Here is a 26,924-nt window from a genome sequence, read left to right as displayed (position 1 = left end):
AAAGGAAGGGCCATGCCTCATGTGTTCCTGTGTATCTCTCAGTCACTAGCACAACGCCTAACAATTTCAGACATTCACACTTGAATAAAAGGTCTTGATTATTCAAATTATCTGTTCATTTTAATAAAACAAGCATGCACTCAAACAACTTTTATAGCCTATTGTGATACAAATACTACATCGAGCAACTTAAACCAAGACACTAGGCATCTACTGATCTATGCCAAGTTAAACATGTATTCATAGAAAAGTCAAATAAAACCAATTGAGGGATGAAAGGAATCTGCAAATTCCTTTTGTACTGAAACCTCCAGACCTCCCTTTGTTTTCTCCCTAAAAATCTATTCTAATTCAAAGATTGAACCTAGAGCTCTATAATCTTAACCAGTGTTCACAATGGCCAAAACCATGGCAGCAAAAGCACAGTGCTCTTCAAGTGTGTGCCACACTAAGGACTTCAAAAGTACTGCCTCTAATGGTTAGTGCAAGTTGTTAGTATGCTGTTTTTGTTGATCCTGTTTTGAAGATGAGGAAACTGAGTCACAGAGAAATCAAATACCTTGTCCCTAGTGGAAACCAAGACTTCACACCCAGGAGCTATGACTGTGGAGCCCAGGCTTCCTCTGTTAATCTTGTGATCACTCAGCAGTTCATCTTTCAGTCAACTGAGTATTTGCAAAAGGATCACGTCTGCACGCTCCTACTGAAGTCATTAGGTACTTAGTGTTTCATTTGTCTGTGTCTTATATTTACATATTTGTGTCCCCACCTCTGTCTTGTGCACAGAGAGTCTCTGTATGTGTGACAGAGACACTCAACCCTCCAGGAAAAGGAAACTGTTTTCAGAGCATCTGTACTCTCTTAGAAAGTTATTCTCATGGTAGCAACCTCAACTATCTACAAACTACCTAACAGTACAGGCTGGGAAGCTGAGGGTGCACTGTCTGCCCTGCCCCCAAGAGAGAAGTACAGTCAGCTGACTTCCCTATGGTCACAACACTCTTTTCTTGCAGATTTTTGGTCTTAAAAAATCTGATCCCTTGAATCATAGAACAATACCGTTTCAGATATTTTTAAAGTTTTAAAGCTCTTCTTCACCCTCTCAGGCCATGCTTTGACTCTCTTACCACCTTTGACGTTATCCCACTTTTAGTCAGTAGTCTTTCTAAACAAAGACCCTGGGGTTTTATGGGGGACACAGAAGCATTCACTTATGACCCACCACACTGAGCACAACCTCCATGTGACATATCTTGGCACTCTTCACGATTAAAATCGATCTTCATTTAGTTTGGTTATACAACTCTGTAAGAATAATTTTTTTTTTTATCTTCAGGAAATAGTGCAAAGGGAAAAGATCAATTAATATACAGATAAATTTAGATTGCCACCTAGAAATGACCTAATGTTTGGGAAAGGTTTGTAAGGTAGTAAATAGCTGTTAGAAATGATACATGGACCAGACTGCGATGACAAAAAATATATAAAATATAAAGTAAAATACAAAATGCTCTATTAATAGCAAAATACAAGCCTATGAAAGAATAGAACTGTAAATCGTAGATCTTTTAAGGTAACAGGGTTCTCTGTAAATATTTATCTTATGTGTTTCTGCTTTCAAGGCTTTATTGATCAAATCCATAGGGATGATTGCAGCATCCAAGATGTGGACACAGCAAGGGCAGAAAACTGGAGGGGACACTGAGAGGAGTCAGGCCACAGAAGGAGAGAGCCAGACTAGAGCCTTTCGTCACCGCATTCTCCAGTTCGCTCCAAGTCCTGAAGTGTTGGGTGCTCCCTCATGAGCCATACCACAAAGCACGCACTAAACAAAGATGGTGAAGCCATCATTTCTAACAATATGCATCGATATAGCCCAAACTGCCTGAGATCCTCAGAACCCAATCACAGAAAGCTAAACAACTAAATCCCTCAGTTGGTTTTATTTTTAGACATATTCATCTGTTGAGCTAGGTTTTTTTCCAAAATCACAGTTGTTTGACTAATTAATTTCAATGTATTGTTTTGTTTCAAATTTTGAAACAGATTCAGTACGTATCCAGGCTGCCCACAGCTTGCCCTCCTCTTGTTTGAGCCTCCTAGATGCTAATATTATAGATACGCACCAATACATCCAGATTGTTTGGCAATGTTTTGATCTTAATATAAATAATTTCATATTTACTTTTGCCATTTTTTTCTCAGCAGTTCCAGCTCAGTATCCCAAAACTAAAAAATTCTTGAGCCTGTCTCATTCAGATTACTTCCATATTGTCTTAATAGCAATAATCATCATAAAAATAGCTAATTTGATGCTGTTACGAACCAAGCAATGCTCTAAATGCTATACTTTTTTTAATCCTCAGAATGGGCCTATAAAATGGTTATGATTGTATCATTGCTACCAAAAGTAGTTTAGACAAGTATCAGAGGAAGAAGCAATCCCAGGCTGGATGCCAACTCCCATTCACCTAGTGCCAACCTCCGTTCTCCCAGCCACCACCCAGTGTCCTCGCTGAATGTTCTAATCTCTGCACTGCCCCCACCTTCATCATCATCACTACCGCCCCTAATAATTCTGATAATAAAAGCCTAGTCTGTAGACAGAGCTCTGGACCACTCAGTAGAGAGTTCTTCCTCAGCAAGCATTAACCACTGACTCAAGCTCCTGCATAGTATGTCTCACATAATTGTCAGTTCACTTTGAAAGACCATTAGCTACCTAAATCACATCTCTTTATTCACAAAAATAGCATGTCTATTAAAATGTTTTGCAGTTTTCAAAAATAAAGTGCCCATAATATTCTCTTTATCTGCTAACATCTGCATTTCTCATCAATTTTATTTTCTTTTTAAGGCGTGTCCTTGGGCTGGAGAGAGAGCTCAGTGGGCAAGGTGCTTGGCTACATATGCTTATGAACCTGAGTTTGGTCCTCTGTGCCCAGGTAAAAGCCAGGCATGGCTCTGTATACCTCTGTAACTCCAGCACAGATGGTGGAGGCAGGTGGACCCCAGGGGCTTGGTGCCAGATGATTTAGTTGAAACAGTGAGCTCCAGGTTCAGTGAAGAAACCCTGTCTCAGAAAATGAGGCAGAAAAGTGACTGAAGAAAAAATGCCAATGTCAACCTCTGGTCTCCACAGGCACAGAAAAGACAAGTACACACACACACACACACACACACACACACACACACAGATATACCACACACATGTTTAAGACAAGTTTCCTCCTACACGTTATTGTCTTCCTCATAAAATTATGCACTATATCTAACATGACCTAAATGTGGAACCCCCTGTATCAGATAACTCATGGGTCTCTCATTTTCTAAGGAACTCTTCTAAATCTCAGTTCCAGGAACCCCCAAAACCTCAAGAAATCGATATTTCTACTTCAGATTATATAAATATTGTATACATGTGCATTTTGCTCTGAAATATATCCAGGGATTTTCATATAGAGTCTCAAAAGAATTATTTTAGTGTCTGTTTTCACATAGAAAGTTTCTTAAAGTATTTGTGTAAAATACTTCATCACTTAACTCCCAATCATCCATTCAGTTTTGTTTTATTTTTTTTCTCCCATGCCAACTTTTTAAAGCATTTGTTTAATTACTCTATTTGGTTGTAGTTTTTTTTCTACCTAACCAAACTCCCAAGTTCCAGTCACATGGAAGCCATGATTTTGCTGTAATGGTAACAGCCCAGCCCCCTCTTGCTACCATCAGCTAGGGAAGCCATTGTCTTCCAGCATCTGTCGGTCACTGTATAAACATCTGTACTAATGAGGAAACAGAAGAATTGAACAACACTATTATAAAATCATTTCTTCTGTTTATTCTTATTTCATTATTTGTAAATGTGTCTAAACGTTGCCTTTCTTGGACCTAAAGTGGGTGATGGCACATGTTCTCAGAATGGCACATGTTGGTATAATCTTGGTCTGTTTGAGGAAGTGTAGGTTCACACAAGTAGCTCATCCCTAATTTCTTTCTTTAAAAGTCAGCAACCCCATGGTCCAAGACATGCACACTCCAATTGACCTCAATTGTTTTCTTGCCCCAAATGGCCCTGTAATTACCCACTATGGAAACAAAATAATATTGTCCTCAGAACCTAAATTTTGAACTCACAAGTACTTAAGTATCAGTCTTAAAATTTTGCATATCAGCTAGGCAAGACTGAGCAAGTTGTAAAAACTCTTTGAATATTAGTCCTGTGTTGATTGGTTTACTGTTATTGTGACGAAATGTTTAATATATTCAACTTAGGAGCAATAGAGATGGCTCAGTGGTTAAGAGCACCAGTTGCTCTTCCAGAAGACCCAGGTTCAATTCCCAGCACCCATGGCAGCTCACAGATGTCCATAACTCCAGTTCAAGGGGATCTGACACCTTCACATAGACACATATGCAGGCAAAACACCAATGCACGTGAATAAAAATAAATATTTTTTTTTAAATTATTCAACTTAAAAGGAAGAAAGGGGCCGGGCGGTGGTGGCGCACGCCTTTAATCCCAGCACTCGGGAGGCAGAGGCAGGCGGATCTCTGTGAGTTCGAGGCCAGCCTGGGCTACCAAGCAAGTCCCAGGAAAGGCGCAAAGCTACACAGAGAAACCCTGTCTCGAAAAACGGGAAAAAAAAAAAAAAAAAGGAAGAAAGGTTTATTTGGAGTCACAGTTCTTTAGCCCTGTGCTCTAGGCCTATGGCGGCGTAGTATATCATGTCAGAAATGAGTACATAATAGAGGAGGCATGTTTACCTCATGGTGACCAGAGAACAAAGAGTTATACAGGAAAAGGTTAAAGTCTCAAGATCTCCTTCAAGAGCAAACCGCCAAGGACCTCAATTCCTTCCATGTGACCCCCATCTCCTAGATGTTCCAGCATCTCCTGAGCTGCCGGAGATGCCTGTAGCACATAGGTGGTTTGCCAAATGAATATCATGCTTATCACTTACATAAGGCACATAGGAAATGGGAAGTAGATAATGGTGACAGGTCTGTGCTGGTGTGAATGATAATGGTGATGGTGGTGATGCTGTTCAGTACAAGAATAGCGATAACTGCACACTGAACTCCAGGGAACAAAGACCATATTTAACTCATCTTGAGCATCCTCACCATCTACACTAGGACATGACACGTGATACTAACAAGTATTCGTTAAATTAGTGACCTACAGGGGCTGGAGAGATGGCTCAGTGGTTTAGGGCACAGGCTGCTCTTCCAGATGTCCTGAGTTCAATTCTCAGCAATCACATGGTAGCTTACAACCATCTATAATAGGATCTGATGCCCTCTTCTGGCATATCGGTGTATATGCAGAACATTCATACATGTAATATAAATAATTTTTTTTAAAAAAGTTGATGACCTACTACCAAGTACTAGATATTACAAGCTGAATGAAGGTAGAAAAAACTGGGGGTGGGAGTGTCATGAACTAGAAGGAGCAGGAAAGGTTATGTTGAGGAGGTAGACATAGAAAGGATGGGTTTATACAATGTATGTAGCATATGCCGGAAGAGAGGAGGGATAAACATCTTTGTTTGGTAGAAAGCTGAAGCAACGAGCATGTAACATAGATACTGTGTTCAGTACCATGCCTAGAAACTAATAACAGAGGCAGCAAGCTAAACTTTATGCTTGGGTGAAGTTACATGTTGTAGCAAATCTTTGTAGTTAAATGTTTCTTGTAGACAAACTATACAAAGCATGATGATAAAAATACAAGCTTTACAGGAAAGCAAATCTAGATTTGGATATTTTGTTTCACTGCTTGAATAACTGTATTATCTTAGAGAAGGCCCTTAAACTTCAGCTTTCTCTTCTGTAAAATGTGACTCTCCCTGCCTATCCCCCAGGCCAAGAGGCAGGTGGGGTGAAGCACCTCACGGGAGGCATGCATTGCCTCTCCTGGCACACAGCAAGTGTTCAGTGAACACAAAGAGGCTGATAAGAGTCAACGGTGTGAGCAGTGCGTTCCTTTGTCTGTGCCAAGTCCACGTGTATGTTTTGGTAGCATTTGTTTGAGGCAAGGAGCTTGACCTTGTTGAATCTGAGAGCAACTGCGCTTTTGAAAATGGAAATAATGCAAAAAAGGGCCGTGAGCTATGTAACACCACAGGACTACCTCTTCCAAATGAAGGAATGCGAATTTCGAGTCGGAGCACTTGATTGGGTGGAATGCTCTAATGGGAAATAGGAAACTAGCACTTTTCTCCATTACCCACCTGCTGTACAAACTGTCATGCAAATACTGCCTCATGCTTTATGCAGAACATTTATAAACCCCTGTGACTTTGTTCTTGGCTTGGATTTTCTTCCGTAGTCAAGTAACTGAATCAATGTCAAGTGTGTTTGTCTATTAACCAGCCAAATATTTCCTTTTAAATACTTGTGCTTGCGTTTAATGCACAGCTACTGTGTAATCCCGTTTTTTGGTAGTAGGCCCTCCCCCCTAATCCTTCAGTGAGCTGTAGCTCCATGTACTCATGCCTTTCACATAAGCCCCAAATAAATGGAAGCATTTCATCTCCTGCAGGTTCTTCCAGGGGACCCAGTCCTCTAACTATGGGGGCCCAGGACACCCTGCCAGTTGCTGCTGCATTCACAGAAACCGTCAATGCCTACTTCAAAGGAGCAGACCCAAGCAAGTAAGCCTGGGATAAGGACCCCTGTCCTCTTGAACCTGTCCTGTCTAGTGGGGGAGGGGGAGGACACCCTAAATGTAACTATCCTACCTTCTGAGAAAGAATTCTATGGCTCAGATGCATAAAGTCTACAAATTCTCTGAAATTAGATTGCATTTGCTTTTCTAAGACAGTCTCATTATGTAGCCCTGGCTAGTATGGAGCTGGCTATGTAGAGCAGGCTGGTTTTGAACTTGTAGAGATCTACCTGCCTCTGCCTTCCATGTGCTGGCTTTAACGACATGAACTACATCTTATGTGTGCATTTTTTCCCCACGGGAATATATTCAGCTTTCAATACTCAGTAACAAAGGGAATCCTGACTCCAAACCACTGACAAGAAGTGTTATTCCACCCTGCACACCAAACACCCACACCACACTGCTACCAAGTATATCATTGGTTTAATTATAGGCCTGAGGCCCATCATTAAACAAAAGGAAACCTAAGTGAAGGATGGACTGCTCTTGGTTCTTTTTTCACTCGCAAGAACAGGGCTTAGAAAATCTTACAATCTAGGGAGAGAGGAATGAGAAGTAACAGATGTGCTTACCGAATGCTTTTCAGATCTTATTAAGCGGTAAGAAGCAGATATAATTGGAGCAACCCATTTTAGGTGGGAAATCACATGACCAAGTATGAGTCCTCTTTCCCCTTCAGAAACACTGTCTCAAAAAGTCTAACTCTCCTGCTCCTATTCCGGAAAACCAACAGAATTAGTATCTCCAGCCCCAAAGCTACCCAGCCACGGGGTCTTTCGTTCTTCCTCGTTGTCATGGCTCTTTCAACAACAACCAGGTTTTATTCTAGGTCCATAATAACACAGAGACTATGAGACTGGGGTTGATCCAGAATGATAGGACCTGAGAGAAAGAGAGGGAACGGCAGAGAGAGGAGAGAGGCTCATAGGGAGCACATAAACACTGTCAGCTTAAGCTGATAAACACTTATGACATGCGTGTTAGTCCTGTCGTCTTGTCAGAACCAAGAATGTGTACAACTGCCTATTATGTGAATTAGAAGAACCACTCACCACTGGCTGATCAATGCCTTGAACACTGAGGCTGATAAAAAAAAAAAACTGAGAAAAACAGAAGCATATGTACTTAAAAAATGAATAGGAATGTGGAGAGAACACAAACACTGTGGTGGGAGATCACGGGAGAACCACCCAGTGTCCCCTCTTCTGCTTGCTTCCTGACTGGCTTTAAATTCCTTCACTCACTAATGTATGCAGGGATGTAATTGGTCTTCCCAGCTTCCACTTTGGCACCTCTGAAGTCCATCCTCATCATAGCACATCACCCCCATGCTCCGGAGTCTCATCTCTTCACAGGAAAATCGCTTTCCAGGGATCCGTGAGGTCCTAGGTGCTCTGTGCTCTGCTGGTGGAGATCGTGCAGCCACGCCTGCCCAGTTGCCCTTCTGTGATCTAGTCTGGCTTGCTCCCTGCTCCCTTGTCTGGGCCCCTCCTCTTCGATGCTCTCTACTTAAGCCACACTAGCCTAGAGCTGTTTCTCTTTTATGCTCCGTTCCATCTCTCTCTCTCTCTCTCTCTCTCTCTCTCTCTCTCTCTCTCTCTCTCTCTCTCTCTCTCTCAGTTTTCATCCATGTATCTGAGCAGTTGTCCCCTCACTTTGGTTCTTCAACTTCTCATCCAGCCTGTAGAAAGCAGCACTCCTCCCCATGCCCCCTCCCCAACCTCCCTACCTCACTCCCTCCTCCTGCACAGCCCTCTCTGACCCCTCACACACACACTTTTCTCCTGTTGTCCGTTGTCTGTCTCCCCCTGTCCACTGGAATGGCAGCCCCAACAGCTGGATTTTGACTCTGTTCTCCATCGTGTCTTCGGCACCCAAACAAGGCTCGAGGTGCTCAAGTGGTAGTTGCTAAATGACTCAAGCCGACTCCCTCATCTGAGTGCTACAGAAGGGTTACTCTGCACCAACCACTGTCCTAGGCCGGAGGTACACAGGTGGAGACATCTAGGAAGGGAGACAATATTTGTATGTGAAAGTAATCCAGAGTGGGATGGAAAAGATGTAAACACGATGCGGTGGAAGACTTAATATTTTGACCACATAATTTTCTAAAAAAAAATCCGTCCATATGTCCAACCTAGAAAAAGGGCAAAGGAAGGAGGCTGAATGATGAGGATATAGTAAGGCAGGCTTCAGAAAGGGTCCTTTGAACGGAGTGGTATAATAGGGGAAAGGTTTTTCACAGTGTAGAAGCCCAAGTAGGCTGATTAATTAAGCAGCTCAAGCTCCTGCACACAGAGCACGCTCATGAGAAAGGCTGTGTGCTCGGCGTCAACATCACAGCACGGTGGAATGGGAGAGATGCTCTTCTCCTGCCCTCCCCAAATTCAGATTCACACAGCTCCTGACTAGAACTGGCTGCAAATTCTGTAGCCCAGCTAGAGAATTCATTGCTGCCTGTGGCAAGAGGGAGGACCCAATTTGTGAGTCACGTGCCACCAGACTTGAAAATTTCTTCATTCTTTGTAAACGCTTCATTTGTGATTGATTTCTAATTCCATTTCACATTAAGTTTTTATATTCCAGATTAATATTACACATTGACATTCACATCAAATGCTGATAGGAACAGTCATTAAGGTCAAAAATATTTTCCTAAAGAAAAAAAACACATCAAAGAAACATGGAACTTAGTAATCTGTAATTACAATAATTTTAAATTTTCATTTAGAGAGTATGGAGACTATTAGGCAAACGCCTTACACTGCCTCTTCAGCGCCCTCTACTGACAAAACTTTGCCTGATCCTGTAGGCAAAGAAAAACAATTTTTTTTAATTCTAAGTCTCCCAGAGCAGGTCGTAAACAGTGGGTTGGAATTGAAAGTTTGTAAATTGAGCTTATGCTGAAATTGATGCTGTGATTCTGTATTCTGTTTGGACCCATTCCTGAAACAACTTTGAAAAAGAACAAAGTTGGGGACCAGAGAGATGGCTCATAGCAGTGAAGGTAAACTTTGCCAAACCTGGTCATGTGAGCTCCATCGCCTGGAAACCTGTGTGGTAAAAAGACAGAACCAACTCCAGCAAGTTCTCCTCTGACCCCATAGATGCTCCATAGTATGAGCACTCAAGGGTACACACACACACACACACACACACACACACACACACACACACACACAATTAATAACTGATTCATTAAATCTTCGTATTCAGAATATAATAAAAGATCTTCATATTCAGCCGGGCGGTGGTGGCGCACGCCTTTAATCCCAGCACTCGGGAGGCAGAGCCAGGCGGATCTCTGTGAGTTCGAGGCCAGCCTGGGCTACCAAGTGAGTTCCAGGAAAGGCGCAAAGCTACACAGAGAAACCCTGTCTCGAAAAACCAAAAAAAAAAAAAAAAAAAAAAAAAAGATCTTCATGTTCTTAGACATTCTTTAAAGTCAAGTTCAAATGAGATCGCACTGTTCACCAGATAGTCGAAGTTAAGGCAGGTTCTGCACAATGCTGGTGAGGATGTGGAAATGCAGAGATGCTCACACACAGCTGTATTTTCCATTTTAGAAAACACTTGAGGAGAAAAGAAGAAAGGAAAGGGAGGGGAGGAAGGAGGGAAAGAAAGAAGAAAAACAAACCACAGAGAGGGGGCATGGCAAAGAAAGACACAAAGCCAGTTGGGCTATTTCATTAAAAGTGAAAGGTATCCCCAACACACGGCCCAGTGATCCCTCATTCCTATAGCAAGAAAAATTAGAACCACGCCCACTCAAGGACCTCTGCATACACTGATCACACCTTTGTAGATGAAGCCTGGAAAGAATTATAACATTCCTCAATGGGTGAATTGATTTATTCTTTTTAAAATATGATACATCCATTCAGCAAATGAAAAGCAAATGACCTACTGATGCACAGAACTACATGGACAAATCTAAAGATGATTCTTCTGGGGAATAAAGTCTGACCCCACCCCCAGCACAGATCTGTTAGATTATATTATAGAAAGTGCAAAACAATGTAGAGTGATAAAAGCAAATAGCAGGTACCTAGGACCGAGGACTGTAGAACTGGGCCAGGGAGATTACAGAAAGACAGGAAGACATGTCTGGAGACAATAGAAATGTGCATGGGTCTTGGTTATGTATTGATTTTCTATCATACAAATGTGTGGAATTTTATGTTATAAGTAACTATACTCTGTCACCTTCAGACCTCCCTGAAGCCTTTAAAAATGTTTTTTCTTCCTTCTGAACTATCATCTTACCATGTTTTAATTTCTATGGCTAATTTAATTGTGACAAAATAGGCAGAATAATGGACTAAAGAACTAATAAAGTAGGACGTAAGAACTTAACATTGGAGTACATAAAAGACACTGATCCCACTACTCAAAGAACTAAAGTAAGTCCCAGTGAGGTATAAGGATAACAATTTATTATCTCCAAGTAAGCAAAAAAAAAAAAAATCACAAGATTAAATGATTTGATTGGTGAGGCCAACCCATATTTTTTGTGCTGGTCTTCTACACTCCAAACCACATTCAACAAAATAGCCAACCAGTTTGGGGCCAGCATGATGACTTAACTGGTAAAGGCTCTTGCCCACAAGGTTGAGGACCCGAGCTCCGTCCCTAGAACCCACATGGTGGAAGGAGAGAACCCATTCCCCCAAGCTATCCCTTGACTGCCACAGATGTATGCGCATGAACCCACATGCAATAAATATATTTTAAGGCCATTTTTTCTTTATGATTTTTTTTTTAGTAGAGGGGTATATGTTACTCCCTAAAACAGATAGTCAAAAAGATAATTTAAAAGTTCTAGTTCTTGATATTGCCACCCATTGTAGAAACATATTTTATATTTTCTTACAACTAAGCCTCTTTTAAAAGAAAAACTCAGTTCTCAAATTCTCAGGCGAGCTAGAAATGACTTGGTGGTTGGGAGCATAATTGTAACTGTTTGTCTTAACTCTGGGTGTTTTGCATTGTCACTCAAACCTTTTCTGTCCCACCACTGCTCTGCACCCCGGCAAACTGACCCTGTTTCTGCTCTTTCCTCTCATGTGTTTGGTATTTCAGATGCATTGTTAAGATTACGGGAGAAATGGTGTTGTCCTTCCCCGCTGGCATCACCAGACACTTTGCCAACAACCCATCCCCAGCTGCTCTGACTTTTCGGGTGATAAATTCCAGCAGGTTAGAGCACGTCCTGCCGAACCCCCAACTTCTCTGCTGGTAAATATGATTCTGCATACAATCTTAAAGAAATGATTGGCTTGGCACCCTGTGACCAGATAAGGAGTACTCTCTTGCAAGAATAGCACTATGGCTGATTCGCCACAATGCAGATGTACGCATAGATTCAACACCCAGATAGCGGGAGTGTGTGTTAGCTTTCCAGTTTTGTGTGTTTGATGCTGTGTGAAGGTGTAGCTGCATATGATGCATTTATGTGCTTTAGTGGCCAACTTCTAAAGAGGTTAAAGAGGCATTTAAGGAAACTCCATATTGCTGACAATGTACACGTGCCTGTTTCACTTGTTACTAAAAACAGTTGATAAGAACAGTAGGTGATGGCCGGGCGGTGGTGGCGCACGCCTTTAATCCCAGCACTCGGGAGGCAGAGGCAGGCGGATCTCTGTGAGTTCAAGGCCAGCCTGGTCTCCAAAGCGAGTTCCAGGAAAGGCGCAAAGCTACACAGAGAAACCCTGTCTCGAAAAACCAAAAAAAAAAAAAAAAAAAAAGAACAGTAGGTGATGGACCTAATAATAGAGAAACTTCTTATTGTATGAACACTCTTTTAAAGGAAATAATATTGCAACTATGGGCTATTCTTCCATGTAAATTTGAAAACCTTTCCTGTGAAACATATGATTTTTACTATAATGGTCATTATTGACATATATCACACTAGGGACAGTCATGTGGATTTGTTCCTGTAAATGCACACTTTCTTATTTCAAGCCTGAAATGATGGCTTTATTAGGCATGTGCATGTGTGTACTGATTTGTGGTGGGTGTGACAAAAGGGGTCATTCTTGACAGCTTCCTCTCCATCATAAAGTGTGATGTGCTACCTAGAAGTCTCTGAAGTGCCCACACTCTTCCTCTTCAGCATCTTTCCTTGAGTTAGTACCAATATCATGTGCCCGGACTATGGCAGTAACAATTTCTTCCTTCCCTGACTCCAATCTGGCCCTGCTCCAATACATTTTTACAGCCAATGGCCTTTATGAGAGTGCTCTTTGCTCACAGCCGACCAGTGGCTTCACATGACACATGTCCCAGAATCTCAACCTGTACCATTGGCTTTGAGCATCTACTCAGATCTGTGTGTCTGTTCTCCTCATTGGTCTACCTATCAAAAATGAGTGAAGTCCTGCCCCCCACACACACACATCAGGGCTTGGCGCATTAACTTCCCCATCTTCTAATATACCACCCTCCCCTTCTTCCTATGGCTCCCACTTCCTCTCAGCTCCTCTGCCTTCCCTGTCCATTCCCTTCCCTCTCCAGCCCCACCAACTATCCCCAAAGTAAATTATGTCCCCTCGCCATTCTCCTGGAAAGTCCCCATCCTTTTCATTAAAAATTTCCTGTCTGTTCATTCACCATCCTGTCCCCATGAGATAGCACCATCAGAGGGCATGGGACCCAGCTGGTCCTTCGTCATGGATGAAGAAGCAGCTGCAGTGTAGAGCAAGCCAGTGGCCATTGGACAGGCTGCAGAACACCAGCTGTCAGGGATACTAAGCTTTGTAGAGAGCCAAGACTCTACTTTCCTCCTGGAAGTAACTGTGACCATCACCCTAAACTCCAAGGCTGTCTTGTTTGTGAATGGAGTTTTTTATTTAGATGTTCTTGGACGAAATCCTGAGTGCTGACAAAGGAGAACGGTGGTGTTAGCTACATCCTTCTCAGTTAGTGAAGCCAAATCTTTATATTTTTGTTTTGTTTTTGTTCTGTTTTGTTTTCATTTTGGGGATAAGCTCTCACAGTGTACCTGAGGCTGCCCTCGAATTTGTGATCCTCTTGCCTCAACCTACTCAAAGCTAGGATTACAAGTGTGTACCTCCAAGTCTTTTAACTGGTTAATTTCTGAAAATTGCTATAAGTTAAGCCAGTTCAATGGAAAATCAATTTGCTCCCCCTTAATTGCATTGACTGATGAGTTTAAGTTGAACTAAGATTATGTAGGGAGAGCTATTGAGTGTGGATGAGGAAATAGTTATTGCTTCAAAGGACCCAGTCGTCATTCTGCTGGGTTAATAGACAGGAACTCACAGGAGTGTCTGGCAGCAGAGCAGAGCCTTCTTGTGGGAACTGGGCGGCTCATGGGACACCACACCAAACTGCACTGCGCTAACACCACCCAGGGGATGCTCTCGTGTTTGGATCGTCAAAGGCAATGAAGAAATCAGAGGCCATCTGCTAAGACACCTCTTGTGCAGATGATGGTGCCAATGAGATGCTGCTCAATCATTGATTTTCTTTTGATCTTAACAGTGATAATACACAAAATGATGCCAATACCAAGGAATTCTGGGTAAACATGCCAAACTTGATGACTCATCTAAAGAAAGTCTCTGAACAAAAACCCCAGGCTACATATTACAATGTGGACATGCTCAAATACCAGGTAATCCTCTCACATGGTCAGGGTGATCATGCTTCACATTACAAATTTACACTCCAAAGTGCCTACTATTGCATAAAAGGAACTTTTCTTTTAATATTATTGAAATGCTGTAGTTATAAAAAAAAAAACTGAAGGCTTAAAGAACCATGTGGGGACTAGTGAGAAGAATATTAATCATGTACCCATAAATACAAAGTGAGGTGTTTTATTTTTAAATTATAGAAACATGCCCCAAAAATGAAATTTAAAACACATATGCACACTTAATTAAGATTCTAAGTGTTGGGGCTGTAAAAATATGTCAGAGGTTAAAAGCTGTTGAAAGCCCTTATTGCTCTTGCAGAAAACATGACTTCAGTTCCCAGTCCCCACCCACATTGTGGCCCATAACTCCAGTTCCAGTGATCCTGAGGCCATCTTCTGTCCTCTGCTGGCTCCTACAAGGATGTGGTGTGCATAAATTCACACACGTGCAAACAATAAATAAATCCATTTTTTAAATATTATAGATTATTAATAAGTTAGATCGATGTAATCATGGTAAGATCACAAGTGTTCTAATCCTTTTAATTTTAAGTGATTGGGTATAAATAACCTGGATCTTTTTTCTAGTGTGATAGCCTCATGAAATAGTTCTAATAAAACTTTTGCTAAGAAGTAATTCAATGATTACTCTAATGAAACTTTTGAACCTGGCTCTCTCTTGTTCTAAGTCCCTCATTATTGGCTCTAACTAGACTGCATACAATGTAGTTCTTCCAAGCAGAGGGTCTGGATTCAGGTCCTTATGTTGACAAATCTCAAAGGATTGTCAGTGTTGTCTGCTTCGTTGGTTTGTTGTGAAGAGCAAACACGACATAACTATTCATAGTTAGCATGACATGAATATCCATAGTTGACCTGTGTGAAGGAGTCACTTCCTTGCTATATGCTAGACATCATGCTGTTTCTTCTCTAGTCTTCCTGACAACCTATGAGCCACATTGTTATAATTCCCATTTGGCCGACGAGAAAGTAACTGAGACTAAGTGGGTTTAGAGACTTGTCCAAAATCAATGTTAAGTGGTGGAACCAGAACTCACACCCAAGCGTGTCTAGTCTCATGGCCTCAGCTTCTAACCCATATGCTACCTCACCTCCCTAAGTACAGAAAATGTACTGTGACCTCTCAAGTGCTGTAGGGATTTCCACCGCTGATCCTGTGTATTTAATTGTAACCTCAATAGTCACCTCAAGGACACAGCACTCCCACCTGGCACCTGACCTCCACCAGTGTACCCTGGAATCCTGTTTGTGAACAGCACAAACAGTAGCACAACATTTGGGTTTGTAAGCCCAGTCCCATGGGAGCCAATCACAGCCTCTGGTTTGGTTTTAGATTTAACGGTGGAGATTTACACCTTTTCTCTCCTGTCCTTTGGCAAGGTGTCTGCCCAGGGCATTCAGTCCACGCCTCTGAACTTGGCAGTGAACTGGCGATGTGAGCCTGCGAGCACTGACCTGCGAATAGATTATAAGTACAACACGGATGCCATGACCACCCCAGTGGCCCTTAACAACGTGCAGTTCCTGGTCCCCATAGATGGAGGAGTGACCAAGCTCCAGGCTGTGCTTCCTCCAGCAGTCTGGTAAAAAAAAAAAAAAAAAAGCTTCCCTTCCCCACCCCCCACCCCCCCCCACCCCCCCCCTCCACCCCCGCCTCTCTAAAATGGCTTCTTCAGTAAAGGGACTGAAGAGTTTTAGCACCAGGGTTTACTGTGGGAAGAAACCTCAGCAAGCCTGCTGGGGTGGGGGAGGAGATCAGTTTTTCCACTAGTAACAGCAAAATAAAGAATACTTCTTTAAAAATTGATGTGAGATGGCTACAGTGGACATTACCTAAACTAAACGATTTTAACAAATACTTCACATCTATTTTCTGGGTAGATGTGTTCTAGACACTGTATCATCCTCTGTTTATCTCACACTGATGTGGCTGGTTAGAATAAGGAAAAGGAAAAGCATTTATGTATGTAGGGTACATATGTAGTCAGGCAGAGCTAAACATTTTGAGACCCATTTAGTTTTTAATTAGCACTATCTGGAAATGTGGCATCTATTAAACAAATCCTCAGTATGTGAAAAAGCCCTTTGCTTTATTTTTAGGAATGCTGAACAACAAAGAATATTATGGAAAATTCCTGATATCTCCCAGAAGTCAGAAAATGGAGGTAATGTAATCACAGGTTTAAATCTGAGATAACCTATAGGTATCAGCCAACTATGAACCCAAATCCATGTAGCCCTAGAAAGAGGCAGAATGTTGGTTTGGTTATTTACGTCCATAAAAGCAAGTGGCTTTTAATGAACCTTTCTCTTTGGTTTCCCACCAAGACCTCACCTTACATAGACCGTCCTTGTGACAGAGAAGAGCCCTTCAGGAGGCATGTGTCCATCCTGTGTCAGAGCCCATGTAGATGTCTTTTTCCACTACTGCTTATCATAGGTTGAAAAGGATGTAGGCATGCTGCAAATGTTAAAGTACCATTCTACCAACACGTTTCAGCTAGTCACTCACAGTACTCAAGGGTGCTTTTACTCACCATCATTTTATAACTGAAGAATATACTGCTTTCTAGGCTGTCCAGTTTTGCACAGTTAATCTCAAATGCCATTTCAAGGTTATGTGCAAAGTGATGCTGTCAGCTGCCATCTTGCAATAATGCTCTTCTTTTAAAGGCGTAGGCTCCCTACTGGCAAGATTTCAGTTATCCGAAGGCCCAAGCAAACCTTCCCCGTTGGTTGTACAGTTCACCAGCGAAGGAAGCACACTCTCCGGCTGTGACATTGAGCTGGTTGGAGCAGGGTACCGGTTTTCACTCATCAAGAAGAGGTTTGCTGCAGGTGAGTGGGTAGCTTCCGTTTCATTGGCAGAGGTAAGGTTGCTACCCCTCCTCAGGCAGGAACCAAGTGTGGTTTCTCATCTTCTGCTTCCTTGTTCCTATCCCCACATCCCATTAGAAAGCAAACGGATGTTTGAATGAAGTACACGTGAACTGACAACCCACGTGGGAAGGCTCTGGCTGCGTATGCTGGGTCTGTTTCTTATGCTAGGCTGAGCCGTCATCCCCACATGGCTCATCTATATATTGGAGTCAGTGGGATACGTCCTGCTGCTGTGTTGCCAAACAAGATTGATACACTTGGGTTGGACTTTCTCTCCAACCTGAAAACACATTAAAAAACAAACAAACAAAACAAAACAAAACAAAACAAAAACAGGAGAAAGAACATAAAAATGTGTGACATGCCTAAGGCATAGCAGCATTAGCTTCCTTGAAAGGTTTTTGTCAACAACTGGGCTTTCTGAATTTTAGAATTGTCAGGCTAAGCTGAGATCTTGGAAGATCTGCTTTTTGATTAAAAGCAACCTTTAATGTATCTGTGGCCAGATGGCTCAGCAGCTTAATTGCACTTGCCACACAAGCCCGGCACCCTGGATTAGGTCCCAGAAGTCCACTTAGAGGTGGAAGGAGAGAACCAACTTGGAACAGTTGTCCTCTGACCTCCACATGCTACTTCATTCTCTCTCTCTCTCTCTCTCTCTCTCTCTCTCTCTCTCTCTCTCTCACACACACACACACACACACACACACACACACACACACACACACACACATCATGTATACACAGACAATGATATTTTTAAAAAACAAGAATATATGTAGTTGTGAGCTGGTGAGATGGAATCAGTGGATAAAGGTACTTGTCACCAAGCCTGATGACCTGAGAGAGAGAGAAGGAGGAGGAGGAGGAGGAGGAGGAGGAGGAGGAGGAGAAGGAGAAAATATCTAGTGTACAGATATAAACTGTTTGCCCAAGAATTTAGTGCGGCAGAAATAGAGCTTTTCTGGAGAGCCAGGACCTTCCTGATGATTGCCCTTGTCAGTGGCTTACTGGAGTAAACCCAGAGCCTTACACATAAGTAAGCATGTTACCACCTCCCCCTTCCTCTTCCCCTGAGTCCTGGTTTCTACACCTGCTGTTCTGATGTAATTATTAATTATATCCCTTTCACTCTCAAACGAACTAAGTCAGAAATAAATATGGACAGCTTCCCATATTCAGGGACAAATCCCTGACCCACCTAGGCAGGATCCAGAATGCTCTGCAAACTGTTTATCTACAAAAGGAGAAATGGTGACCATGGATGTGGGGAACTAAGAAACCTAAAAACCTCACCACTTCATAGGAATATAGCACCCCAAACATGCAGTGATTGGTTCCGAGGGGTAGGGCAGGAGAAACAGGTCATCATACCATTGAGCTTATGGGTAATGTTTTGATCTGTGGTTTTGTTTTACAGGAAAATACTTGGCAGATAATTAATAAAATCTCATGCAAGGATTTGGAAGATCCATGTCCCGGAGAACTGTTGTATGAGAGACGGGTTTTAATCTGGTTTGATGAAAACAAACCAATATCTATACTTGGGGTCTACCAACTGGAAGGTCCTGGCTTCCAGCAGGGATTTCCCCCACACACAGAGTACTATGATGATCAGTTCTACAGTATTTACTTCTAGGTGTAATATTGTTAATGGTTTTCAAATGTAATTATTGTATTTGTAAACTGTTCCTTCATTCCAGTAAGGCACTTAGACACTTGAGTTTTAGTATTTTTCATTCCTGAAACGGATGTAATTTAAACTGTGGTATGTAAATTTAATAGTAGTACTGTTGAATGGCACAATGCTTACAGAGATAGAGTGCATTTTGTCAATATATAAAGTTTAAATATAATGTTGATAGTTATCTTAAAGGGGGTGCCGCACATCAAGAACCTTAAATGGAACCAGAAGAAGAAAAAAAACTCACTTTTCTTCACTCCTGACTATGTTTTCCTCTAGTGCTAAAGGAAACGTCTAGCTTCAGTTTAGTGGGTTAAATTCAGAAACTATTTCAGAAAAAAAAATTCTAAAGTTACTGCATATTCAAAGAGAAGCATTAATGACCACTTTTTAAAAAGCTTTTTTTTCAAACTGCAAATTTCATAAAAATGCAAACTGTGTAAACAGGGCCTCTTATTTTTATAACTTGTGTAAAAAGGGAAAAGCAATTCATATTTAAAGTTTAAGTAGATTAAATTATATCCAAGAGTGCAGAGGATGTTGAAATTTTACCTGCCCCATGCCCGTCTCTGCAGCTTAGCAAATGTGGAGATTGCTAAATCATCAGATCAAAGCCAACATGATTTTTAAAGTTTCAAGATTTTCTGTAGTTGAACCGGTTAACACTTTTGCACAAATTGCTCAGATCAGAGGGGCCTGTCTCATCTAGCAGCCAGGAATACCCAGTTTTGTTTTGTTTTTCTTTACTCACAAGAATCAAAACACTGAGAGTAAGGACCTTAGAGGAAAAATAAAATAGTTCCCTGTTTCAATCCAAAAGGAGAATTTTAAACTTATCATTTACATCTTTGGGGAAGGAAAAAAAGCTTTATAAATGAAATTCTATCGACCTTGTTGTTCTATGTATATTTTTGGAATGGTTTTAAGATTCATTGTATAAAACTATGAATCTTTACTGTTCTTGGGGAATGGAAAGCAGAGTCAGAGCTGTGGCCTTGAAGCTCAGTAAATGCCGCAATTCTGGGGTGAGGGCAGAGGCAGGGGTGTGCCCTACAGGACGGGAATCAGAACATTGTCATGTGAGGTCTAAAGATTAAGTCTTCCAGGAAACCACACGTTATTTTCAACAGAGAACAGCTCCTGTTCCAGGCTCTCCTATTAAATAACTCCAATTGAAGTGGGGTGTGTAGCGTCCGCTGCTGAATTTCATTTTGTATTCACTTATATTTGACAAAGATCTTCAGCTCCTTTCAATTCCAGAATCAAATTAAATTTTTTTAAGTCTTACTTCAACAATGAGATTTCAATTGGCAGCTCTTTCTGGCGAGCTTTGTAGATTAATCTACGTTCTCTTCAATCAATGCTTGCTACCAAAAGAATGTCCAAGATGATCCATTTTCCCTGGGAATAATTCATACTATTTAAAACAGGCTCTTGCCTAGTTCCCCAAAGCAGCCTGGCTTTGAAGGTTCTTTTGAACAAACTAATTTGTTCACAGTAAGTTTGGTTTTGAAAGCAAAATAGAGAAATAAAATGTAAAACTTAAGTCTAATGGAACATGGGGAAATGAAAACTTAAGCCAATGAAGAGTAAGAAGCAGAAAAACGAAACTTATCTAGAATGTGATTATGTTTTTAAGTAGTCAATTCATGGAAAAATATTGAATATTAACACAAAAGCATATTAAAAATATGTAAATATTACTGTTTCTCACGTCTTTCTCTTTATATCTTATTTTATATAGCTTTAGAATGAATTGGTCATTAAATACACGGTGTTTCTTTCCAAAGAATAATTTTATTATTAATACTGTAAAAATGTAATTAAAGATAGAGATTTGATTAGTCTCTAACATTATTCAAATGTTTCCAGGAATCAAATTCAAAACTATGAAGAAATCCTGTAATCCCTTAATTGACTTTTGTGAAATGAAATGGCAGTTGGCAATCTCAAAACTAAGACCTGAATCATGAGAGCTTCCTTGGGGAATGGGTGGTTCCTTCTGGTTCAGAAACTGGGTCAAATAGCATATGCCCATATCAGGGATGGAGATGCCGGTGTTCTGTTTGGTTTTAATCCTGTAGGCTATCGCTTCTCGGCCTTTTGGCTAAGATCAAGTGTAATCCTGTAGGCTTTCATCTCCTGTTAGAGCTGTATCTGCAGCACTGTGGGGCAAGAATTCATGTCCTGAGATGTGGTCCTCATCAAGGCAAGGTTTCAGTTATCAGTGTTTGTCCAGTCAGGTTCCCTTTTGTCCAAACAAAATGGGTGAGCGCATAGCCAGATGGTTTGCAGGACAGTGAGCTAAATTAAAACAAAGTTCTGGTTAGTCAGGGAGCTGTTTCCTAAACACTCTGATTTTTTAAAGCTGATAGAAAGTGTAAATGTTTTATTTTGGCAACATGGAAAGTATGTTTTTCTCTTCAAATAAATTCCATATTTTTTATGAAATTTAAAAAAATAAATTCTTGTTTAAATTAGTCTGAATTTTATCATAATTGGACCTTGCCATTACTAATTTAAAACTATGTGATGCACCTACCACTACAATGATAATTCCCTGTATGATATTTAGGACACAGTTTACCTCTAAAGGAAGATGTCCATGTGCAAAGGGTTTTGAGTGACTGGAAAGTAAAAGGGCAGATATGAGTGCTTTTTTACTGTTTTATAAACTTCTTCTCGCTCCCAGTCTGCAAAGGGTCAGAGCCACCTCACTAGGCACACTTCCGCTTTGAATTCTTCCTTTGGAGGAAGCAGACCTACCTTTGTTCCTCCACAGCTGCCTGCTGGGTGAACTCAGATGAGTCCCTGCCCTCCTCTCACTTTTAAGGTGAAAGTGAGTCCATACGTAGCTTCCAAGCTTTTCCTAATGGGACTTTTATTTCCCTAATAAAATTGTGCCTGGAATCCTATAAAGCAGGATGTGGCCAAGCACTGAGGGGCTCCCCTGGATGCTGAAACATAGCGTCACGATATGTAAAGGACTCCAAAGTACCTTCCGATTCTGGAGACTGACAGTGCTACTTGTCCCAGATAAACTAGCTTTTGAGACTTTAAGAACATGTGTATTCGCAGTGGTTAGTTGCCACACAATAAACACAGCTGTACAGCGAGTGCTCCCCAGCTGTCAGCCACTGCAGATATCACTTTGTTCAACCTCTATTTTAAAAAGTGAAAATACTTTTAGTCCTTGTTTTCCCAATGATGGTATCGAGGCTTAGGCTGATTAATTTCCCCAAAGTGACACATAGGACCCAAAGGACCCCAATTATCCCCAACAGAAAGGGTACCTTGCTGTTGCATTTGGTTAATTTTGGGAAAATAATCAAGCTGAGTGTCAAGATAAAAGGCACTGTGAAAAGTTTGCATTGACAGGATTATAGATGGGCCTCATAAGATGTTACTTTAAAAGAACCGATGTCTCTCAAAGGATGACCTGTGGGATCCCTTGTTTCCAAACAGTAGTAGAGTAGCGATTTAAATTGGGGCGCCTTTGTAGTCTCAGAACCTAGACAGACTGCACGTGGGTACCAGCAAGTCTTTATAAATCTCTAGGGATGGAACTTGAGGATATGTTTATTGATAAGCGTCCAAAATCTGAGCATCATGGCCCTGATAGATCTCTAGGGCCCTTTTTACTGCTCACATTATAGCAGACTTAAGTATTAATTTCAAAGGTAAATGCAGTTTTGTCTAGTGTTTTCCTCCAATTCAGTCTAATAGCCGCAAGGGACACTCAGACCGCTGTCTTGGAAACTGACTTTATTTCACAGACTCTTGGCTTTATAAGCATAGATTAGCCTCACTCCAGAAAAAAAAAAGTTTTACCAATTTTTGTTATGTTTTGCCTTTTCTTAAAGCAATCACAGGTTGTAAATGAATGTTGAGTGATAGTAAAATATGCAAATATCCACTAGAGAGGGGTGTGTGTGTGTGTGTGTGTGTGTGTGTATGTGTGTGTGTGTGTGTGTGTGTGTGTGTGTTGTATTATAGCTTTCTCTTCCCCCAAAGAGGATGAATTTTGCAAAATCACAGTCAGCCAAAATGTATACATTTTGTCATGTAACTTTTTCTGTTCAGCAGCTTCTAACACCTGAAAGCAAGATTTTTTGGTAATATCAAAGTGGGCCCAGAATGTAGCTTAGAAACTTAGTATAAGGAAATGTGATGTTCTCGTGAAGCCCCCAGGGTGTTCTCACTAACCAATGAGCCAAATTGTTGGTGTAAATAAGTAAATCAGGCCAAGTGACTCCGATTAAAGAGACTCTTTCGATGCACTCTCCACCACGCTCACTATACGCATTTCTCTCTTGAGTTTTGCTGGACTTTCCCTACTCCTTTCCCTTCGTGTGTTGTGTTGGTTTCGTTCATTCATCTGGCAAATGATGGAGAAAGCCATTCCCTCACTTATGAATTAAATATGGCTTCCCTCATGTTTCCTGTTAATCCACATAACGATGAGGAGGAGTGAGACAGGAGTGCACTGATTACACCTCCAAATATTTAAAAAATAATAATAAAGTAAAATTTAAAAAAAAGCCTTGGCCTGTCTCACCTGCCGCTGCTCTGGGGCTGTGTTATCTTCTGCAAGCAGAATTGCATTCTTAGGACCCAACTGAAACAAAATTCCTTCTTGAAGGCCTGTCGTCAGGTTTGGGGATCAGTTGAGATGATGAGTGAGGCTGGCATCTTTGGCTGGCCCCGTGCTTAGTTTCTGCTCTCTGTCCTAAGCAGCCAGTGCTGCACGAAACAGACAGCTTGTTGACCTGTGTCATGGGTATAATAATTTATTCTCCAGATTTACCTTCTGATTTCCTGCCTTTATTCCTTGAGCACGTTGTCTGTGCTAAAGACATCTTTAGCCTCATAAGAAAAAAGAGGTTTCAGTGCCAAGCCAGTACAGATTAAAGTGACCTTTAATGCTGTTTTACAGAAGGAGAAGTACAGTATAGCTGAACTGCGTTCACCGGTGTTTTCCAAATCCTGTGTACTTCCCCAGCACAGGCAAGCATTCACTGTGTCCTGAAACACAGGGTCCTATGTCACAATCGTCCCTCTCCAGAGATGGGCAATGACTGTCACAGTCTTCATAAAACTTAGAATATCACTCAACTGGGAAAGGGGTATTTTAATTTATAAGAATCCCTTGAAAAACTCTAGGAAACTTTCCTTTTAATTCTAATTCACAGTTCCATGGAAGGATGTGTAAATCAAATAGTATAAGAAGGAACGTTAGTCTAAGATTGTAGCTTTAAGGGAGTTTTGATCATTGGAAGTGAATCTGTGCTCACTAGTATCTTTTAGTGAATTTTAACTTAATTGTCTAAGGAACTCTTGACCCAACATGGAAATGTTTTTAATTTTTTAAGACCTGCACCTATGATCAACACTTCAGGGCCCTCTTTGTTGAAGAGGTTCCAAATTCTTGAAGTAATTAGTACTAGTGAAGAGTCTTCAGTTATATTTGACTAAACAGCTTCAAGAAACCAAATCCTGTTTGGGCAATGCTGATAGTATTTTTACATAAATTTTGGAAGTCTATGAAAATATTTTGGTTAAGGCCAAGGCAATACACTATTCTCTCGGCATGGGCAGAGGGCTAACCCTGAGTATTGGGTTTTGTTTTGTCTTCTGCTTTTTTGAAAATCATTTTCTTACATAAAATATAAAATATCAATCAAATCAAATATAAAATGTTCCCTTTATTTAAAATGATTTGTAGCAGACAGAAATGACACATTTTCTAAATGTAATTCAACTGTTAGTCCATTTAGATTCTGTGAATTATCAGCAGATAGACACAACTCTCCATAAGTTTCCTGCTTCACAGACTGAGCGTATCATGCATCTATTAATGCCATCTGACTCACTGAGCTTCCATTACCTTATTGACATCATTTCTGGCAAAATGAATGTTGAATGTCATTTATTCATCATCACCTTAAGCTATTTAAAAATAATGTACCAAATGACTATCTCAGAAGATCCCAAACCTGGTGTTCCTAGCATGACAGTTCTTAAAGCTGCACTGATTCCAAGAGTTGGTGTTTAATTACTGCTTTTTTTAGGTAAATATGCACAAAAGAGATCGGTGCCTTTCCCTGTATCTCTCTCTCTCTCTCCTCTCATCCTGCTGCATCCCTCTCCCACCCACCCCACCCCACACTGCCCCTTATCTCAGTCAAAGGCAACTTATTTTGGAAGCCAGTAGGAGCTATGATGGTGACCCTTTGGTCTTACCTCCCAGCAGAGCTACACTGCATGCCAAGCAGGAATTGCTAGGGCTGATCTTAGGCTGCTTGAACACTATTGTGTTCCAAGTGAAAAGATTTCTCAGCAGTTTTTCACTTGTATAGGGCAAAGCCTGTCTGAATGAAATGGTCTGTTTGAATCATCATCCCCACTAAGTAGCAGCGTAAGCCATTGGTGTTTTACTCTTCTTGAACAATAAGAAACCAGGAAAGGCATCGCAGAGAATTTTTGCTGTGTTTCTAACTATGATGCAATCCATTCAGTCAGTGAAGAAGATGTTTATCAGTATGTACTTTGACCTGATAGTGGCCTTTATTTCAAATTATCTGTGATCCATGTAGCAAAAGTACACTGACTCTCTTTATAATCCTGTACTGAGTATATCACCACACAAAACATCCTGGGCATAAAATATTTACAGAAGAAACTGTGCATTCAAATACTCAAGGTATATTTTAAAATTAGTCGACAAGTCAATGTCCTGTCTTTTTCCCTACCTGCTCATTTCAACAGTGTCTCCCCCGACCCTTATTGCCTAATCTGCAGTACAGCTTTAATGCTTCCTGTGTGCTCAACCCAGCAAAGGAACAGAGGCTTGCTCCCTCAGAGAACCTCTGTGAGATCTCTACTGGGCAAGGGTGGCAGGAATGTAGCTGCACGGATTGAATATAACCATGAGACCATCTTCATGTCTCTCGCCTTATGAGTTAATTAAAAGTGTGGATATCACTTTTTGTAACTGGTGATTTTTATAAATGTTCTTTCCTTCATAATTCTTCCAGTCACCCATCTCACAAAATCTTGAATATGCAATTATTCATTATGATGCATTACTGCAAATAGGATTCCCATTTCAAAATGCAATTTAATGTGAGTAAGTTGTTATTGAAATGTGATTTTTTTTCTGGAAAATAAATGAAAAATATGAAAATAAACTGACCTGTGAACATTTTATTTCCTGCATCTTAAAATTTTAGCTACGTTTTTGGAAAACATAATTACATAATTAAGGGAGAGGATGGTGGACCCACTGTCTGGCAAAGTCGAGGGCTTTCTGGTAGGAGGAATTCGGTTCCATGATTTGACTAGAGGCCTGAGCAGGTTACATACATCACAGTTCTCAATATCCCCATAAAAATAAAATAAAGGGGCTGGAGAGATGGCTCAGAGGTTAAGAGCACTGACTGCTCTTCCAGAGGTCCTGAGTTCAATTCCCAGCAACCACATGGTGGCTCACAACCATCTGTAATGAGATCTGGTGCCCTCTTCTGGTGTGCAGGCATACATGCAGACAGAACACTGTGTACATAATAAATAAATAAATCTGTAAAAAAATAAAATAAAATGGAACAATGGCGTCTCTACATCACCGGCTCTTTAAGCAGATTAAATGGGGGTAGCGGCTATAGATCACTGAATAGATCTAACTTCTATCTGGTAGTAGTCAAGAGCAATTCTTTCCTGCTCTTATCTTTGTGTAAACAGGGATTGAGATGGGTTTGAGGGCTCTTTGAACATTGCGCTGGAGTCCGGATGCTCAGTTACCATCCTGGCAAGGACACTACTGTAGGCTGTGTGCTATGGGTGGCGTCTGGTCTCTTCATTCAGTGGGTGCTCACTATGGCAGGAAAGAAGGTGGGCCCTGGACCCCAAACAGCCTGCCTTGCAAACTTCTTAAGCTTCAGTAGTCTGGGAAGAGCCCACCAAGGAAGTGAGGGAGTGCAGCTTGCTTCTGTCACAGC

At 41.1% G+C, this 26,924-nt stretch overlaps 1 protein-coding gene across 33 annotated transcripts in view; it reads left to right on the top strand.

Annotated features, from left to right (window-relative positions):
* Nucleotides 1-20,630, top strand: part of Sgip1 (SH3GL interacting endocytic adaptor 1) — a 192,843-nt gene extending 172,213 nt beyond the window's left edge. For all 33 annotated transcript variants that reach the window (XM_052716889.1, XM_052716890.1, XM_052716891.1 and 30 more), the window contains 7 exons: nucleotides 6,548-6,659; nucleotides 11,759-11,914; nucleotides 14,186-14,318; nucleotides 15,744-15,946; nucleotides 16,464-16,528; nucleotides 17,037-17,201; nucleotides 18,664-20,630. In XM_052716889.1, coding sequence (XP_052572849.1) covers nucleotides 6,548-6,659; nucleotides 11,759-11,914; nucleotides 14,186-14,318; nucleotides 15,744-15,946; nucleotides 16,464-16,528; nucleotides 17,037-17,201; nucleotides 18,664-18,686 — 857 coding nt within the window. In that variant the 3' untranslated portion in view covers nucleotides 18,687-20,630. The remainder of the gene's footprint in view (nucleotides 1-6,547; nucleotides 6,660-11,758; nucleotides 11,915-14,185; nucleotides 14,319-15,743; nucleotides 15,947-16,463; nucleotides 16,529-17,036; nucleotides 17,202-18,663) is intronic.
* The last annotated feature ends 6,294 nt before the right edge of the window (nucleotides 20,631-26,924 follow it).

This window comes from Peromyscus californicus, unplaced genomic scaffold (assembly GCF_007827085.1).
Source record: "Peromyscus californicus insignis strain IS unplaced genomic scaffold, ASM782708v3 Scaffold_5__1_contigs__length_169319896, whole genome shotgun sequence".
In the NCBI taxonomy this organism is placed as follows: Eukaryota; Metazoa; Chordata; class Mammalia; order Rodentia; family Cricetidae; genus Peromyscus; species Peromyscus californicus.
The sequence above is the reverse complement of the archived record's forward strand: the minus strand, read 5'-3'. Positions and strand labels throughout refer to the sequence as shown.